The 20,592-nt window shown below is 43.4% G+C and overlaps 1 protein-coding gene across 2 annotated transcripts in view; it reads right to left on the bottom strand.

The window, feature by feature from the left end:
- Positions 1–18,857, bottom strand: part of ak3 (adenylate kinase 3) — a 36,796-nt gene extending 17,939 nt beyond the window's left edge. Inside the window, exons 1-4 of one of the 2 annotated variants that reach the window (XM_071349886.1) lie at positions 18,499–18,857; positions 11,335–11,454; positions 9,225–9,397; positions 1,374–1,492 (exon numbers count right to left, since the gene is read on the bottom strand). In XM_071349886.1, the coding sequence (XP_071205987.1) occupies positions 1,374–1,492; positions 9,225–9,397; positions 11,335–11,454; positions 18,499–18,646 (560 nt within the window). In that variant the 5' untranslated portion in view covers positions 18,647–18,857. The remainder of the gene's footprint in view (positions 1–1,373; positions 1,493–9,224; positions 9,398–11,334; positions 11,455–18,498) is intronic. The other variant, XM_071349887.1, reaches the window with a different exon arrangement.
- Positions 18,858–20,592: the final 1,735 nt, after the last annotated feature.

The following is a 20,592-nucleotide window of genomic DNA, read 5'->3' as shown; positions in this document are numbered from 1 at the left end:
GGGAATTTTTACTAGGATTAAATGTCAGGAATTGTGATAAACTGAATTGAAATGTACTTGGCTAAGGTGTATGTAAACTTCTGACTTCAACTGTGTGTGTATATATATATATATATCTCAGCAAAAAAAGAAATGTCCCTTTTTCAGGACCCTGATTTTCAAAGATAATTCATAAAAATCCAAATAACTGATCTTCATTGTAAAGGGTTTAAACACTGTTTCCCATGCTTGTTCAATGAACCATAAACAATTAATGAACATGCACCTGTGGAACATTGCAATGTCTGTACTGTGAGACGCCTAAGATAGTGCTACAGCGAGACAGGACGGACAGCTGATCGTCCTCGCAGTGGCAGACCACGTGTAACAACACCTGCACAGGATCGGTACATCCGAACAGGTACAGGATGGCAACAACTGCCCAAGTTACACCAGGAATGCACAATCCCTCCATCGGTGCTCAGATTGTCCGCAATAGGCTGAGAGAGGCTGGACTGAGGGCTTGTAGGACTGTTGTAAGGCAGGTCCTCACCAGACATCACCGGCAACAACGTCGCCTATGGGCACAAACCCACCGTCGCTGGACCAGACCAGACTGGCAAAAAGTGCTCTTCACTGACGAGTCGCGGTTTTGTCTCACCAGGGGTGATGGTCGGATTCGCGTTTATCGCCGAAGGAATGAGCGTTACACCGAGGCCTGTACTCTGGAGCGTGATCAATTTGGAGGTAGAGGGTCCTTCATGGTCTGGGGCGGTACGTCACAGCGTCGTCGGACTGAGCTTGCTGTCATTGCAGGCAATCTCAACGCTGTGCGTTACAGGGAAGACATCCTCCTCCCTCATGTGGTACCCTTCCTGCAGGCTCATCCTGACATGACCCTCCAGCATGACAATGCCACCAGTCATACTGCTCGTTCTGTGCGTGACTTCCTGCAAGACAGGAATGTCAGTGTTCTGCTCTTGGCCAGCGAAGAGCCCTTGGATCGGAGGGTGAGGGCTAGGGCCATTCTCCCCAGAAATATCCGGGAACTTGCAGGTGCCTTGGTGGAAGAGTGGGGTAACATCTCACAACAAGAACTGGCAAATCTGGTGCAGTCCATGAGGAGGAGATGCACTGCAGTACTTAATGCAGCTGATACACCAGATATTGACTGTTACTTCTGAATTTGACCCCCCTTTGTTCAGGGACACATTATTCAATTTCTGTTAGTCACATGTCTGTGGTACTTGTTCAGTTTGTCTCAGTTGTTGAATCATGTTATGTTCATACAAATATTTACACGTGTTAAGTTTGCTGAAAATAAACGCAGTTGACAGTGAGAGGACGTTTCTTTTTTTGCTGAGTTTTTATATGGCTCAGGTTTTCGACGCCACCTGTAGTACTCCAGCACAGGTTGTGTCTGGTTCTCGTATGCCTTTAGCCTCCTGGTGACGGTCTCTGGTGTGTCATCATCTCTCTGAATCAGAGGCTCTCCGGTGACGTCATCAAGGCCCTGTAGGCAAACCAAAACATACCAAACAGTCCGTGAGTGTGTAAAGAAAAGGTATATTGGACAATTTAGTAATGCAGTGAAGTCCTGTATTAAAAAACAGTTTCAATTATTTGAAGCTTATTAACTTTAGAGGCGACAAGTGCAGGACAAACGATTTGGCTGTTAAGCCGTTGTCAATGTGTCCAACGTACTGCCATAGTATGTCAATTGTAAACGCCACAGCCCAAGCCTGTGTTGTATATTATGAGACATGCAGGGAGGGGGAAAACCTGTATGCCTATAGTTAGTAGCAAAACATGACCTATGAGGACCTTGCTTTACCTTGAGAGCTCTCAAAAAAATTGCCACATACTTTAAACTCCTCGTGTGACCATGATGACGAAAACACTCGAACAAGTGATCACATTGAACAAGACTTTTCCCACTCCTCAAAGACGTGAATAGACCCTTGAGAGAGCACACTGTTAAAATAAAGTGCTTTGAAACACAAAACTAGTGGCAACTGAGCTGCCACCAACGCAAAGGAGACAACCTTAACTTGGCTGGAGTATTGAAAGACATCATCCTGAGATGTTTTGAAACATGACGCAGTTTGTTGGTACACCACTTAATCAAGTATTGTGCAACACCTTGCCGGGGACTGGGAGCACTCCCGGAAAATGTTGAAAACACTATTGGTGTTTCAAGTTCTGTTTAATGCAGAATTAGATACCTTCTTCTGGGGTATTTTCATTGATTTATGTATCTGATCATTTGCCAGTTTAAACAATTTTGGCAGGATCTGTTGAGCACAGTGTTTAATCCACCAGCAGTAACTGGATGTTTAGCAGCAAGCATTGCAGGATACTGTATTTGCCTCTACCAAAAGTTTTTGTAAATGTGGGAGTGGGTCATCTTCTTATTGAACTTCATTTTGCCTGACAGTTTTGATATCCATTCATCATGATCCATTACACATCATGGCACAAGCTGCTAACATAGAAGTATATTTTTCTTATTTCACACATGCATATGTAAAGGACATCACGCTGCTTGCTTAGCGAGTACCCCTTCCTCCCAATTTGGCCCATACCTGGCGCAAACTCGGGACCTCTGCTTTGCTAGCACATGACCGCTCTAATGAAGCTTCTTCCCAGTCACACGCCACACAAAAAGCTAGCTATACGCTTCATGATGAAGAGCAAGTTTCACACATCCCCATGTGCTACACATATAACATTGTGTAAAATATATATATATTTTTTAAATGTACTACCCACAATCCTCTAAAAACATATAGGAAGTGCAAGGAAATTAAAACCAGACCTCTAATTAGTATAATCACAAAATGTTCTCTCTTTGCTCATAGAAAATATACTTTCAGTCCAATTTGAGAAACATATTAAGTTGGATTTATTCGTAACATTTTTGGTTAAATTAATAAAAAATAAAACAAATTGCATTATTTATATTAAGTACATGTTGGTTGTTTTTTGAGTCAATTTCAATTCATCCCAGATTTTTTTTTCTTTGTGGTTGAGTGTTTAAAATTCCAATATCATAACACTTGACGATGAAGCGAAACCAGGTTTTGAGAAATGTTTGTAAATATATGCAAAATAAATAACTGAAATATCTTATTTACATAAGCATTCAACCCCTTTGCTATGAGACTGGAAATTGAGCTCAGGTGCATCCTGTTTCCATTGATCATCCTTGAGATTTTCCTACAAGTTGATTGGAGTCGACCTGTGGTAAATTCAATTGAATGGGCATGATTTGGAAAGGCAACCACGTGTCTATATAAGTTCCCACAATTGACAGTGCATGTCAGAGAAAAAACCAAGCCACAATGCCGAAGGAATTATCCGTAGAGCTGCGAGACAGGATTGTGTGGAGGCACAGATCTGGGGAAGAGTACGAATAAATGTCTGCAGCATTGAAGGTCCCCAAGAACACAGTGGCCTCCATCATTCTTAAATGGAATAAGTTTTGAACCACCAAGACTCTTCCTAGAGCTAGCTGCCTGGCCAAACTGAGCAATCGTGGGAGAAGGGCCTTGGTCAGGGAGGTGACCAAGAACCTGATGGTCACTCTGACAGAGCTCCACAGTTCCTCTGTGGAGATGGAAGAACCTTCCAGAAGGACAACCATCTCTGCAGCACTCCACCAATCAGGCTTTTATAGTAGAGTGGCCAGACGGAAGCCACTCCTCAGTAAAAGGCACATGATAGCCCGCTTGGAGTTTTCCAAAAAGTACCTAAAGGACTCACAGACCATGAGAAACAAGATTCTATGGTCTGATGAAACCAAGATTGAACTCTTTAGCCTGAATGCCAAGCATCAAGTCTGAAGGAAACCTGGCACCATCCCTGCTGTGAAGCATGGTGTTGGCAGCATCTTGCTGTGGAGATGTTTTTCAGCGGCAGGAACTGGGAGACTAGTCAGGATCGAGGGAAAGATGAACGGAGCAAAGTACAGAGAGATCCTTGATGGAAACCTGCTCCAGAGCGCTCAGGACCTCAGACTGGGGCGAAGGTTCACCTTCCAACAGGACAACAACCCTAAGCACACAGCCAAGACAACGTAGGAGTGGCTACGGGACAAGTCTCGGAATGTGCTTGAGTGGCTCAGCCAGAGCCCAGACTTGAACCTGATCGGACCATCTCTGGAGACCTGAAAATAGTTGTGTAGCGACGCTCCCCGTCCAACCTGACAGTACTTGAGAGGTTCTGCAGAGAAGAATGGGAGAAACTCCCCAAATACAGGTGTGCCAAGGTTGTAGCCAAGAAGACCGAGGCTGTAATCGCTGCCAAAGGTGCTTCAACAAAGTGCTGTGTAAAGGGTCTGAATACTTATGTAAATGTGATATTTCAGTTTCATTAGCTTTGTCATTATGGGGTATTGTATGCAGATTGATGACCAAAAAATTTACAAAAAGAATACATTTTAGAATAAGGCTGTAAGTATTTAGAGGGCAGGTTGGTCAGGATGGTGCCCGTGTTTACAGATTTGGGGTTGTACCTGGTAGGTTCATTGATCATTTGTGTGAGATTGAGGGCATCTAGCTTAGATTGTAGGACGGCCGGGGTGTTAGGCATGTTCCAGTTTAGGTCACCTAACAGTACGAGCTCTGAAGATAGATGGGGGGCAATCAATTCACATATGTTGTCCAGGGCACAAATGGGGGCAGAAGGTGGTCTATAACAAGCGACAATGGTGAGAGACTTGTATCTGGAAAGGTGGATTTTTAGAAGTAGAACCTCAAATTGTTTGGGCACAGAACTGGATAGTATGACAGAACTCTGCAGGCTGTCTCTGCAGTAGATTGCAACTCCGCCCCCTTTGGCAGTTCTATCTTGTCGGAAAATGTTGTAGTTAGGGATGAAAATTTCGGGATTTTTGGTGGCCTTCCTAAGCCAGGATTCAGACACGGCTAGGACATCCGGGTTGGCAGAGTGTGCTAAAGCAGTGAGTAAAACAGACTTAGGGAGGAGGCTTCTAATGTTAACATGCATGAAACCAAGGCTTTTACAGTTACAGAAGTCAACAAATGAGAGGGAATGGGAGTGGAGCTAGGCGCTGCAGGGTCTGGATTAACATCTACATCCCCAGAGGAACAGAGGAGGAGTAGGATAAGGGCTATAAGAACTGGTCGTCTTGTGCGTTCGGAACAGATAGTAAAAGGAACAGGTTTCTGGGCGCGGAAGAATAGATTCAAGGCATAATGTACCGACAAGGGTATGGTAGGATGTGAATACAGTGGAGGTAAACCTAGGCATTGAGTGATGATGAGAGAGGTTTTGTCTCTAGAGACATCATTTAGACCAGGTGAGGTCACCACATGTGTGGGAGGTGAAACAAACGGGCTAGCTATGGCATATTGAGCAGGGCTGGAGTCTCTACAGTGAAATAAGACAATCGTCACTAACCAAAACAGCAATGGACAAGACATATTGACATTAGGGAGAGGCATGCGTAGCCGAGTGATCATAGGGACCAGTGGGAGGCTAGGCGAGCTGGAGACACGGTGATTCAGACAGCTAGCGGGCCGGGGATAGCAGGCTAGCAGAAGGGCCTTAGGGAGGACCTCGCGACGGAAGAAGTTTGTTGTGGCCCCCTCGGACGGTTACGTCGGCAGACCAGTCATGTTGGATTGGCAGGGCTCCGTGTAGGCAGTTAAAGGGTCCAGGCTAATTGGCAAAATAGGTATTGTAGCCTAAGAAATTTTCTGATGGTCCTCTTCAGCTAACAGTACGATATGCTCTAGACAGCTAGCGGGCCGCAGCTAGCAGGCTAGCGGATGGGCCTTCAGGGGACGTCGCGACGAAGGAGCCTGTTGAAACCCCTTGGGCAGATTTCGTTGTTGAGATGTGTCTGTTACTTGAACTCTGTGAAGCATTTATTTGGGCTGCAATCTGAGGCTGGTAACTCTAATGAACTTATCCTCTGAAGCAGAGGTAACTCTGGGTCTTCCATTCCTGTGGCGGTCCTCATGAGTGCCAGTTTCATCATAGTGCTTGATTGTTTTTGCGACTGCACTTAAGGAAACTTTCAAAGTTCTTGAAATGTTCTGTATTGACTGACATTCATGTCTTAAAGTAATGATGGACTGTTGTTTCTCTTTGCTTATATGAGCTGTTCTTGCCATAATATGGACTTGGTCTTTTACCAAATAGGGCTATCTTCTGTATATCCCCCTACATTGTCAAATCACAACATGAAGCTGGTTGAGAGAATGCCAAATGTGTGCAAATGTCATCAAGGCAAGGGTGGCTATTTGAAGAATCTCAAATATAAAATATATTTTGATTTGTTTAATACTTTTTTTGTTACTACATGATTCCGTATGCGTTATTTTTACTATTATTCTACATGTATGAAATAGTAAAAATATTGAAAAACTCTTGAATGAGTAGGTGTTCTAAAACTTTTGACTGGTAGTGTACATGTTTCAAGCAGACCATAGTCCCTGTGCCTAAGAAAGCGAATGTATCCTGTCTAAATGTCTACCGCCCGGTAGCACTCACGTCGGTAGCCATAAAGTGCTTTGAAGGGCTGGTCATGGCTCACATCAACACCATCATCCCGTAAACCCTAGACCCACTCCAATTTGCATACCACCCCAACAAAAAAACACAGATGACGCAATCTCGATTGCGCTCCACACTGCCCCTTCCCACTTTGACAAAAGGAACACCTATGTGAGAATGCTGTTCATTGACTACAGCTTAGCGTTCAACACCATAGTGCCCACAAAGCTCATCACTTAGCTAAGGACCCTGGGATTAAACACCTCCCTCTGAAATTGGATCCTGTACTTCCTGACAGGCCACCCCCAGGTGGTAAGGGTTAGCAACAACACGTCTGCAACGCTGATCCTCAACACGGGGGCCCCTCACGGGTACGTGATTAGTCCCCTCCTGTACTCCCTTTTCCCCCACAACTGCGTGGTCAAGCACGACTCCAACACCATCATTAAGTTTGCTGACGACACAACAGTGGTAGGCCTGACAACCGCCGAAGATGAGAGCCTATAGGGAGGAGATCAGAGACCTGGCAGTGTAGTGCCAGGACAACAACCTCTTCCTCAACGTGAGCAAGACAACAGGAAAATACAAGGTAATTATTTACAAATGATTTACAAGTAGGCTATGGCAAGCTTCTTACTTACTGTTGTGAATGTGAAGAAATTAAAACAGTGGGAGGTCTCAATTTAAATGGAGGAATTTCGAACATGCAGCTGTCATGTTAAATGCCGAATAGACCTTGCCGTGAAATGCTTACTTACAGTTGAAGTCGAAAGTTTACATACACTTAGGTTGGAGTCATTAAAACTCGTTTTTCAACCACTCCACAAATTCCTCGGTTAGGACATCTACTTTGTGCATCTGGTTCATCCTTGGGAGCAATTTACAAACGCCTGAAGGTACGATGTTCATCTGTACAAACAATAGTACGCAAGTATAAACACCATGGGACCATGTAGCCATCATCTCTGTCTCCTAGAGATGAACGTACTTTGGTGCGAAAAGTGCTATCCCAGAACAACAGCAAAGGACCTTGTAAAGATGCTGGAGGAAACAGGTACAAAAGTATCTATATCCACAGTAAAACGAGTCCTATATTGACATAACCTGAAAGGCCGCTCAGCAAGGAAGAAGTCACTGCTCCAAAACCGCCATAAAAAAATCCAGACTACGGTTTGCAACTGCATATGGGGACAAAGATCGTACTTTTTGGAGAAATGTCCTCTGGTCTGATGAAACAAAAATAGAACTGTTTGGCCATAATGGCCATTGTTACGGTTGGAGGAAAAAGGGGGATGCTTGCAAGCCGAAGAACACCATCCCAACAGTGAAGCACGGGGGTGGCAGCATTATGTTGTGGGGGTGCTTTGCTGCGGGAGGGTCTGTTGCACTTCACAAAATAGATGGCATCATGAGGTAGGAAAATTATGTGGATATATTGAAGCAACATCTCAAGACATCAGTCAGGAAGTTAAAGCTTGGTCGCAAATGGGTCTTCCAAATGGACAATGACCCCAAGCATACTTCCAAAGTTGTGCCAAAATGGCTTAAGGACAACAAAGACAAGGTATTGGAGTGGCCATCACAAAGCCCTGACCTCAATCCTATAGAAAATTTGTGGGCAGAACTGAAAAAGCAAGGAGGCCTACAAACCTAACTCAGTTACACCAGCTCTGTCAGGAGGAATGGGCCAAAATTCACCCAACTTATTGTGGGAAGCTTGTGGAAGGCTACCCGAAACGTTTGACCCAAGTTAAACAATTTAAAGGCAATCCTACCAAATACTAATTGAGTGTATGTAAACTTCTGACCCACTGGGAATGTGATGAAAGAAATAAAAGCTGAAATAAATTATTCTCTCAACTATTGTTCTGACATTTCACATTCTTAAAATAAAGTGGTGATCCTAACTGACTTAAGACAGGGAATTTTTACTAGGATTAAATGTCAGGAATTGTGAAAAACTGAGTTTAAATGTATTTGGCTAAGGTGTATGTAAACTTCCGACTTCAAATGTATATCTTTCGCGTCAGACTCATATTATTATTTTTTTTTTCAGTTCGAGGTGATTAATCGCTGTTCTGATATCCAGAAGCTATTTTTATGTCATAAGAGACGGTAGCATCAACATTACGTACAAAATAAGTTACAAACAATGCGAAAAAACACCCCACTGGCGTCATTCTTATCATATTCCACATGTTCTGTCTGAAATGAGTACAATAACGTTCAAGGACATTTTTATATGAATACCCATATTTTGATAACATGAGTGTTAGATGGTTGCATGGTGGATTAGGACAATTAAGAGCTTTTAAAGAGCAGCGGTATATTCATATAAAGCTAGCTAACGACAAGAGCAACTGTGTGTTGGGAGAGATGGAACAAGACATAGCTGCCATATCAGAGTTTTTACTATCCTGTTACCTGGTTATTACATGTGTAATAACATTCTAATTACAGTGTGATAAGGCCTGTGTAAAATGTGGCCATACACATTTAGAGCAGAAGCGTCACTATAACTCAGTAGTCTCTACATTTCAGTCATTTAGCAGATGCTCTTATGCCTTGCTCAAGGTCATAACGACAGATTCATCACCTTGTTGGCTCAGGGATTCGAACCAGCGCCCTTTCAGTTGCTGGCCCAATGCTCTAACGGCTAGGCTAGCTGCCACCCTTTATCTAGCTGTCATATACATCTGCGGCTCATTGACCCAACTTACAGCGATCTTGGGTGGGTTGAAGTCTATGTTGTAGACACGTCCGCTGGGCAGATGGAGCCAGCGAGAAGTCAGTCTCTGTTTGATGGTCTGGTAAGGCACTTCCAGGTTGATGACTGTGTCCACACTGCACACGTTGTCCAGAGACTCTGCCTGAGACACGGTACGGGGGAACCCTGCCAGACAGGAGAGACCCAGTCATAACCTTAGAGATATACACCTAGTGTACAAAACATTAAGGACACCTGCTTTTTCCATGATAGACTAACCAGTTGAATCCAGGTGAAAGCTGTACGCCCTTATTGATGTCACTTGTTAAATCCACTTCAATCAGTGTAGATGAAGGGGAGGAGACAGGTTAAAGGAGGATTTTTAAGCCTTGAGACAATTGAGACGTGGATTGTGTATGTGTGCCATTCAGAGGGTGAATGGGCAAGACAAGAGTCTGATCTGATAGTCCATTCCCCTTCATCACATACAATATTAGTTGTCATATAAGTGGCCTAAGGTTTTTAACCCATTTAGAGACATGTTTATACATAGTGGCTTTTCCCCACAAAAAGCATACATCTATTCATCTATAAAAACATTACAAAGTTGTAATAAATAGCATGAAAGCTATCAAGGTCTGTTCAATGTAGATACATCTAAAGCTGATTCTTACTCATCTGAAGGTTTTTGGAGTGTATGCCTTTTTACCTAAGCCTGTGTTGGGGTAACCTAGTTCGCAGGCTAATTTCTAGAGAGCCGGCTGGTGATAGAGACGAATTGTGCTGTGCCTAAAGACCAGTAGTCTAATGAATGCAGGTGCAACTTCCTGTTCATCAGCTTGCTGTTCAAGTGCCTTCAGAAAATATTCACACCCCTTTTTCCACATTTCAGCCCAAATTTTTAATTGATTAAATTGACATTTTTGTCACTGGCCGACACATACAAAACCCCATAATGTTTTTTGAATTGAATATCCCTTTGAGAATGGTGAAGTTATTAATTACACTTTGGATGATGTATCAATTTTTAAATCAATTTTGCCCGTTTTAATGGGATGCAACTGAAGCAAAAGTGGCTTGATTGAAACTTGTAGGCTAATATTTTCCATATCATTATTTCTCTCTCTCATTAGTCCTTTCTAGCCACTTTGAACATGACCCTACATTGACACTACCTTCTCACAGGGGAGTGACCGCAGCAGGTCGTAACGGTATCGTTTATTGTTGTTCTTAAAATTCTATATTGCGCCAAATTTGCACGCATGTTCATGTTTAACATTAATGTTTCCAGCTACCAATCAGCAACTGTGCCGGAAATCCGTCTCATTTGCCAAAAAGGCCAGTCTCTTTGGCAAATGACAGGAGTGGCAAGGAGTGGAACATTAGCTAAAAGAACTGTTACCCAGACTTAGCTTGAGAAAGTCTAAGGGATTTAAACCACTGTAATTCCACTCCACAATGGCTTATCAACTTGAAGCTTGTCATCGCTATCATGGATGTCCCTAAGATGAACCTCACTGAATTTGGTATTGATATCTCAAAAAACAAGGAATCTATTAACAACTCATTCTTTGCATGTGTAACGCTCAAAATCATCTGCAATAATCTTCTCATGAACCATACATCAGATTCACTCCAGATTTTGCATTTAGACTCATTACATCAGTTACATTTACATATTGTTTTGTTTGTTGCTGCATTCAAATATGGCTGCATTGTATCTATAGATGCACGTTAGCACAAATGCTACTGCTTACAAATCTTCTTCTCATGAACCATAAATCAGATTGACTCCAGATTTGGTATATAGACTCAATGAATTAGCCTCTTAAGGAATTGGACAACGATTAGTTGCTGCATTCAAAGATAACCAACCTACTGTACTAGTCAAACTTCACTTGTGTCAACCGTGTGGTATTGAGAGATAAACATGGTAATGCTTTCACATGATAGAGTGCTTGCTTGGTTATCCACCTGCTCTTGTGTCCTTTCTGTAATCCTGTGAACCCTGTTCCTTGGTGCTCAGAGCTATATTTATTATTATAACCTTTTTCTATATTTCCCCATTTTTATCCCCTCTATCTGTTGCTGTAATGAGTGTGGTGCAGGTGCTTATTGCTTACCATCCAGCAGCCAGCTGCTCTGGTCTATGTTCCTCATCTCTGTCAGGATGAGACGGGAGATGACGTCATCAGGTACCAGCTGACCCTGGTCAATGCATGACTTCATCAGAAGACCCAGCTCTGCAAGGAGAGGAGACACCGTGGAAAATAAAGCTCAGAGCTGTGATCTTTACTATTTAAACATGTACACATTATGCACTTCATCAGAAGACCCAGCTCTGCCAGGAGAGGAGACACAGACACACAAAGCTAAGACCCAGCTCTGCCAGGAGAGGAGACACAGACACACAGAGCAACACAAAGCTAAGACCCAGCTCTGCAGGGAGAGGAGACACAGACACACAGAGCAACACAAAGCTAAGACCCAGCTCTGCCAGGAGAGGAGACACAGACACACAGAGCAACACAAAGCTAAGACCCAGCTCTGCCAGGAGAGGAGACACAGACACACAGAGCAACACAAAGCTAAGACCCAGCTCTGCAGGGAGAGGAGACAGACACACAGAGCAACACAAAGCTAAGACCCAGCTCTGCCAGGAGAGGAGACACAGACACACAGAGCAACACAAAGCTAAGACCCAGCTCTGCAGGGAGAGGAGACACAGACACACAGAGCAACACAAAGCTAAGACCCAGCTCTGCCAGGAGAGGAGACACAGACACACAGAGCAACACAAAGCTAAGACCCAGCTCTGCAGGGAGAGGAGACACAGACACACAGAGCAACACAAAGCTAAGACCCAGCTCTGCCAGGAGAGGAGACACAGACACACAGAGCAACACAAAGCTAAGACCCAGCTCTGCCAGGAGAGGAGACACAGACACACAGAGCAACACAAAGCTAAGACCCAGCTCTAAAGGGAGAGGAGACAGACACACAGAGCAACACAAAGCTAAGACCCAGCTCTGCCAGGAGAGGAGACACAGACACACAGAGCAACACAAAGCTAAGTCCCAGCTCTGCCAGGAGAGGAGACACAGACACACAGAGCAACACAAAGCTAAGACCCAGCTCTGCAGGGAGAGGAGACACAGACACACAGAGCAACACAAAGCTAAGACCCAGCTCTGCCAGGAGAGGAGACACAGACACACAGAGCAACACAAAGCTAAGACCCAGCTCTGCCAGGAGAGGAGACACAGACACACAGAGCAACACAAAGCTAAGACCCAGCTCTGCAGGGAGAGGAGACAGACACACAGAGCAACACAAAGCTAAGACCCAGCTCTGCCAGGAGAGGAGACACAGACACACAGAGCAACACAAAGCTAAGACCCAGCTCTGCAGGGAGAGGAGACACAGACACACAGAGCAACACAAAGCTAAGACCCAGCTCTGCCAGGAGAGGAGACACAGACACATAGAGCAACACAAAGCTAAGACCCAGCTCTGCCAGGAGAGGAGACACAGACACACAGAGCAACACAAAGCTAAGACCCAGCTCTGCAGGGAGAGGAGACACAGACACACAGAGCAACACAAAGCTAAGACCCAGCTCTGCAGGGAGAGGAGACATGGAGGAAGTTAAAGCTTAGAGCTGTGATCTTCACTATTTACACATATACACATTAAACACTTCATCAGAAGACCCAGCTCTGCAGGAGTCCAGAGAAGAGACAAGGATCAGAGCTGTCATCTTTACTATTTATTATCTCAGAAGACCCAATTCTGCAAGGAAGAAACAGAAAGCTGTCATGGGCAATTCCACGGTAACAGAATTGCGATGAGACTCAAGATTTTTCACTTAAAATATATGAAAAAACAAAAACCATTGATTTCAAAGTTTAACAAACCATAGTCTAACACAAGGACTACTTTTAACAATTTACATTTTACAAAAATACATTTCTGGAAGAACTGTGCAGATGCAAGATTTAGTAACAGAATTTCTCAAAAATCTCCCTTTGTTTTTTTATGTGTGCGGTAACGAAATTTCATCATGGGTCCCTGAGCTGTACTACACAGAAATGCATAATTATGGATATGAATGTCATTCTCTTCATGGTGATGTATCCTAAATAGGTACACAAAAGTAGAAATATGCAATATCCTCCTTTGCATATTTGGGTATAATTCTACACAATGGTTAATATTTCAATGAGCTCTGCCACCGAACAAGACAACATTTTATAATTGTGTAGGTGCTTACTGCTCCAGAGCGAAGGTTCACCTTCCAACAGGACAACGACCCTAAGCACACAGTCAAGACAACGCAGGAGCGGCTTCGGGACAAGTCTCTAAATGTCCTTGAGTGGCCCAGCCAGAGCCCGGACTTGAACCCGATCGAACATCTCTGGAGAGACCTGAAAATAGCTGTGCAGCGACGCTCCCCATCCAACCAGAGGATCTGCACAGAAGAATAGGAGAAACTCCCCAAATACAGGTGTGCCAAGCTTGTAGCGTCATACCCAAGAAGACTCGAGGTTGTAATTGCTGCCAAAGGTGCTTCATCAATGTACTGAGTAAAGAGTCTGAATACTTATGTAAATGTGATATCAGTTTTTTTTCTATACATTTGCAAAATATAGATATTCATCTGATGGTCACAGATACCTTAAAAAAAGATAGGGGCCTGGATCAGAAAACCAGTCAGTATCTGGTGTGACCACCATTTTCCTCATGCAACGCAACTCACTTCCTTCACAAAGAGTTGATCAGGCTGTTGATTGTGGCCTGTAGAAGGTTGTCCCACTCCTCTTCAAAAACTGTTGCGAAGTTGCTGGATATTATGCTGTCATACACGTCGATCCAGAGCATCCCAAACATGCTCCATGGGTGACTTGTCTGGTGAGAATGCAGGCCATGGCCATTTTTAGGTTCTAGAAATTGTGTACAGATCTTTGCAACAATGGCACGACAATGGGCCTCAGGATCTCGTCACGGTGCATTCAAATTGCCATAGATTAAATGCAATTGGGTTCGTTGTCCGTAGCTTATGCCTGCCGATACCATAACCCCACCGCCACCATGGGGCACTCTGTTCATAACATTGACATCAGCAAACCTCTCGCCCACACGATGCCATACACTCTGTCTGCCATCTGCCCTGTACAGTTGAAACCAATATTAATCCGTGAATAGCACACTTTTCCAGCATGCCAGTGGCCATCGAAGGGGACCATTTGCCCACTGAAGTCGTTTACGATGCCAAACTACAGTCAGGTCAAGACCCTGGTGAGGATGATAAGCACGCAGATCGGCTTCCCTGAGACGGTGTCTTACAGTTTGTACTTAAATTCTTCGGATGTGCAAACCCACAGTTTCCTCAGCTGTAAGGGTGGCTTGTCTCAGACGATCCCGCAGGTGAAGAAGCCTGATGTGGAGGTCCTGGGCTGGCGTAGTTACATGTGGTCTGAGGTTGTGACGTACTGCCAAATTCTCTAAAATTACGTTGGAGGCGGCTCATGGTAGAGAAATGAACATTCAATAGTCTGGCAACAGCTCTGGTGGACATTCCTGCAGTCAGCATGCCAATTGCACGCTCTCTCAAAACTAGAGGCATCTGTGGCATTTAGCTGTGTGACAAAACTCCATCTTATATTTCAGCTCGTGAAACATGGGACCAACTCTTTACATGTTCTGCCAAAAGAAGAGACACAGGAATACACACATCTCAGAGCTGTCATCTTTACTGTGCATTCTCCACTAAGAACATATTCTACCAAATCCTATCTTGTCCAGAATAGAGTTATATATCTTACATAACCTGTAAACTAAGGACAAAAAACATTATGTATCTTTACCAAGTCGAGAAATGACAAAATCTCCACAATTGATTACGATATGTACTGTACTCAAAGAAACTACGGGTAACTACCCAAATAAATGAAACGCCAACAAAAAGTGTCTTAATAGGGCGCGCCAGAATAGCTTCAATGCGCCTTGGCATAGACTCTATAAGTGTCTGGAACTCTATAGGAGGGATGCGACACTATTCTTCCATGAGAAATTCCATATAATTTGGTATTTTCTTGATGGCGGTGATAAACCTTGTCTCAGGCCCCGCTCCAGAATCTCCCAATAAGTGTTCAATTGGGTTGGGTTCTGGTGACTGAGACACATACTTTAAACCCCCTATGCTCCTTTGAGACCCCTTTTTCAAAGTCACTGAAATCTTCTACCCATGGTAAGTCACTGAGATCTCTTATTCTAGCCATGGTAGCCAACATAATGGGCAACTGGGCATTTTTAAACCTGATCCTTAGCATGGGATGCTTAATTAACTCAGGAACCACACCTGTGTGGAAGCACCTGCTTTCAATATACGTTGCATCCCTCATTTACTCAAGTGTTTCCTTTATTTTGGCAGTTACCTATATATTTCTAATAGGTTTAGAAAAACTTCAGTAGATCATTTCCTATTTAAGCCAGAATACATTTCCCCCTCAGCCTTTCACTTAATTGGTCGTTGTCCAACAGCAGAAAGGAATTTCCTGACAGTCCGGGCAGGGGGTTGTGCAGGGCCATAGACGGTGCAGCAGGACCCATATGCATGCTAATATAGCCTACTGTGGATCTCATCTCAGTCTAGAGCAGAGAGGCTGCACACTCCACACTGAAAATATGTGTTTTGGATATACAGGCTTGCATTCTTTGAACTATTGGCCTTCTTTGAGGACTTGGCACATGGCTTGCTGTGCTTGTGTGTACTTACAAAATGTACAATTTAACTGCTAACTAGATCACAGATTTGTGGAAGATGGTATGGGCAATAAAACGGAGTCTTTTCGTCCTGTTTTCACTTGGGTGTTCTGAAATAAAACTCTATTGCCTTTTATGTCCTTCATATCATTCCAGTGTGATACAAAGGCGCTAGGGAGAGTGGGAATGAAGTCCTTGAAGTCAGTTGTCCGCTATAGCCTACTCTTCAGTTTATGATGTCCTCAAATCTGATGGGACTTCAGCCAAGGTAAGAGCTGGAGCAATGTGATAACATGTTGCAGTTAAATACAGAACCACCTTGAACTTCACTGTAGAAAGCTCGGGTAGCAGCTCGTTTATATATTAGGTTACCTGTGCACAGGTTTACGTTAGCTGTAGGTCTATGTGAAATACAGGTGTGTGAATTGTTTCAAACTAAAGCGGTTCTTTGTCACAATGACTCTTCTTCCCACTTAATGATATGTGATGGGAGTCACTCCTCTTCAGGCTCGACCTAACTGCAGTAAGATGCCAGTATGATTGTGGAACTGGACTGAACTGTTTCTCTTATCATAGTCCGACCAGAAACATACTATTGGCTACTGTAGGGGGGAGTACTTTATTTGCAAGGTGTTGGTCTATTGCTATTTCTGTAATAGTTGTCAAGAGCAACTTCAACAAAACCAGAAGTAGTTAGACAGGAAATCCAGGGGTTTAGGCCAGGGGTCATTAGAAAAACTTTGGTTAACTTTTTTGAACCCTTGATCTGCATCTTTCTCCCCAGGGGTCAGTTGATCAGCAACCACCACACCATAAAAGTAGGGGTGTGAGAACTTTTTTTCAGGACTTTCATTGCATGCTTCATTGCATCATCTTGTTAAGCAACTCCAGCAACTCCAGTGTATATTTGTGTCACACCCTCATCTGTTTCACATGTCTTTGTGATTGTCTCCACCCCTCTCCAGGTGTCGCCCATCTTCCCCATTATCCCATGTGTATTTATACCGGTGTTCTCTGTTTGTCTGTTGCCAGGTCGTCTTGTTTGTCAAGTCAACCAGCGGTTTTTGTATCAGCCCCTGCTTTCCCCAAATCTCTCTTTTCTCGTCCTCCTGGTTTTGATCCTGAGCCCGCACGCCTGACCCCTCTGCCTGCCCCTGACCCTGCCTGCCGACCTGTACCATTTCCCAGTCTCTGGATTACCGACCTCTGCCTGACCTGAGCCTGCCTGCCGTCTTGTACCTTTGCCCCTGTTGCTGTAATAAACATTGTTACTTCGACACGGTCTACATCCTGGTCCTACCTTTATCCTGATAATTTGGCCTTGTGTTTTAGGTTATTGTCCTGCTGAAAGGTTCATTTGTCTTCCAGTGTCTGTTGGAAAGCAGACTGAACCAGCTTTTCCTATAGGATTTTGCCTGTGATTAGCTCCATTCTGTTTCTTTTTATCATAAATACCTCCCTAGTGACAAGCATACCCATAACAGCCATACCCATGTCAGCTTTTCTTTCTCCTACGCATCTACCAATAGGTGCCCTTCTTTGCGAGGCATTTGAAAACCTCCCTGGTCTTTGTGGTTGAATCTGTGTTCACTGCTCGACTGAGGGACCTTACAGATAATTGTATGTGTGGGGTACAGAGATGAGGCAGTTAAAAAATCCTGTAAAAACTATTATTGCACACAGAGCAACTTATTATGTGACTGGTTAAGAAAATTTGTACTCCTGAACTTATTTAGGCTTGCCATAACAAAGGGTTTAATACTTATTGACTCAAGACATTTCAGCTTTTCATTTTTAATTCATTAAAATTTCAAAAGACATAATTAACTTTGACATTTTGGGATTATTTTTTACATTTTATAGTATATATTATGGGGTATTGCCAGGGCCCCCATTGATTGTCACCACTCAGATATCATATTAACATGGCATAAATCATGGAGAAATGTGTAGAATTTCAGAAATATAGCTTTAAACTGCTCAAATGTATCTCCACCCCATGCTAAAATTCAGAAAACTCCAACATTTTCTCAACCCCCATGACAAAAGGTGTAGAATTGCAGGAAATTTACTTTAAAACTAAAAATATATATATTCGCCTTAGGGCCCCCAAAAGACTAGTGCCGGCCCTGCATCGATAGCTCTTGGTTAAATTTCTCCATCCCCAATCCCTCATCTTTTTACTGAAACGGGCGATAAAACGCGTTGTTATTGTTTCTACTGTTGATTACGGCTTTAAACCATACATTCATATTCATTTTGATTTATGATTTGAGTTATTGAAAGTAACCCTATTAATAGCCAATCACACAAACGTAAGAACACGATAGCAACATCTATCCTTTATAATGTGACAACTGCTGCGGTCATGCATGAGAAAGACACAAGCAAGTTGGAACATTCGGACTACGTCGAGGAAACTGACTAATGCATTATGCATTCCTTCAAAATCAGCCATAGCAGCCATTTCCGTTATCTGCGTAGGTGGGTTGGTTTAGAACTACACCCTGATCTAATCTTACCTGTTTGGGCTTTAATGTTGGCCCTCAAAAGGTCCCCACTTGAAAGGTGCATTAATCCGAAACTTTTTACTATGCGCCCCGACACAGTGCCTTTCCCCGAGCCCGGAGGTCCCATGATAACCGCCCGGAATATCCTTTGTAGAAGCATTTTCCAATGTTGTTGTTAATGTTGTAACCACCATATAAAGAAAAGTATTGTCCTTCCCATGAAACTGTTATTTGCGCATTTACACAAGGAAACTTCCGTTCGAGCGGCCTTGGACGTCTAAATCTATCCACTGTGCGCACTCGTGCAATCGCATACTGTGGGCGTCTCCTGTAGTAGTCTTAGCTTGTCCCTTCAAATGATTTTTCCTGAAAACCTTGACGCGGATAGAGGAGGAGGTAGTTCATAATGAGAAAACAGCTTCGGCTGGCTGCATGGCTGGCTGCGCTGCACGGAGGGCACGTGAGGACGCTTAAATCCGCACTTCACATCCATCAAGTCAATGATGTATCATATGAATGGCGATTAACAATAATAAATATAAACTAACGACCGTGATATAAACCCTGGATTCATAGCCGCAGAAAGTAAGGGTGCTGAGGGTGCTGCAGCACCCACTGATAAATCAAATCAAATATATATTTATATATTATAGATAAAGAGATTTTAATTTAAAAAATTAAGACAAAAATCTACCAAATTACTGCACTAGGCCTTTATTACTCCTGCATTAGCAGAGACAAATAGTCATCAGACAAAAATGTTCTGCAGCAGTGCAGTTGAAGATAAAGAAAACAATTCTAATAGAAATGCGGAATAGCGATTAACAATAACGAGTAAAGATAACATGGCTATATACAGGGAGTAGCAGTACAGAGTCGATGTGCAGGGGTACGAGGTAATTGAGGTAGCTATGTACATATAGGTAGGGGTAGACAACAGTGACTAGACAACATGACAGATAATAGACAGTAGCAGGAGCGTATGTGGTGAGTGTGAAAGTGTGTGTGTGTGTGTGTGTGTGAATGTGTGTGTAGCGTCAGTATGCGTGTGTGCACTTATGTGTGTGTGGGTGTATGTGTGTGTTGGGGTGTCAGTGTAAGTATGTGGGAGTGTGTGGGTAGAGTTCAGTGGGGGGGGGGGGGAGTAGAAGATGTTCAGGGTCCTGTTGGTTCCAGACTTAGTGCACTGTTACCGCTTGCCGTGCGGTAGCAGAGAGAACAGTCTATGGCTTGGGTGGATGGAGTCTTTTACATTTTCTGGGGCCTTTCTCTGACACCAGGGAGCTCGACCCGCATAGATGGAAAGAGAAAAGACTGAGCCTTTTGGGTTAAACACTGGGGTAAATCTAGCCCATTCATAGAAACTAACTACCTTTAGCATCTATTCCTGATGGTATCTTCTGGCCGGTGGAGTTTTGTTCTGAACATTAACACGCATCGCTTGCGGTACGGTTTTGGAAACATCTTTCATATCAGCGATAAATAATAATAAAAAAAATGTAAAAGTTAAATTACAACACAACTTTATAGGGTTAGTGTTCCCACACGGTGATATCTCTATGTTACAGCGCTTGTTTACGGAAGACAGAGGCGACTACCTGTGCTAATTACCTGTGCTAATTACCTATCTAACGTGCTTGAAGTGTAGTTTGTCGGCTGGAGGCACACAACCGTATGGATCTGTGCAAACCTGCTACAGTAAGTGTATATGTTTTATTTTTACAGATTTTTTGTTGATATGAAAGATAAGTTCCATATGTTTCAAAAACCGTATCGCAACCGATGATTATTGAAGTTTCTAAATGTTAAAACAGTGCTTGAAGCTGAGAACCCCTGGGATAAGGTAGAATGCCTTGTTTAATGTCTTGGGTTCTCGAGAACAATGGTATATCCTGTATGGAAATGCCCATAAGGGTGTGTGTTTTTTACATAGGCTTTTATTTGGACCAAAGACCATTTGAACAGAGAATAAATAAATTAATGAATAATTTCTGATATTTAACCACGGTCAAAATGTTTCTCATCACGGTGTGATGTATTTCTGTCACAGTGTGAGCCATTAACCCTCTCTGACTGAACTTTGTGTCCTGTGGTGTTTGATAAAGC

Source organism: Salvelinus alpinus, chromosome 18, assembly GCF_045679555.1.
Source record: "Salvelinus alpinus chromosome 18, SLU_Salpinus.1, whole genome shotgun sequence".
NCBI lineage: Eukaryota > Metazoa > Chordata > Actinopteri > Salmoniformes > Salmonidae > Salvelinus > Salvelinus alpinus.
Note: the sequence above shows the minus strand (reverse complement) of the source record. Positions and strands in the feature narration are given on the sequence as shown.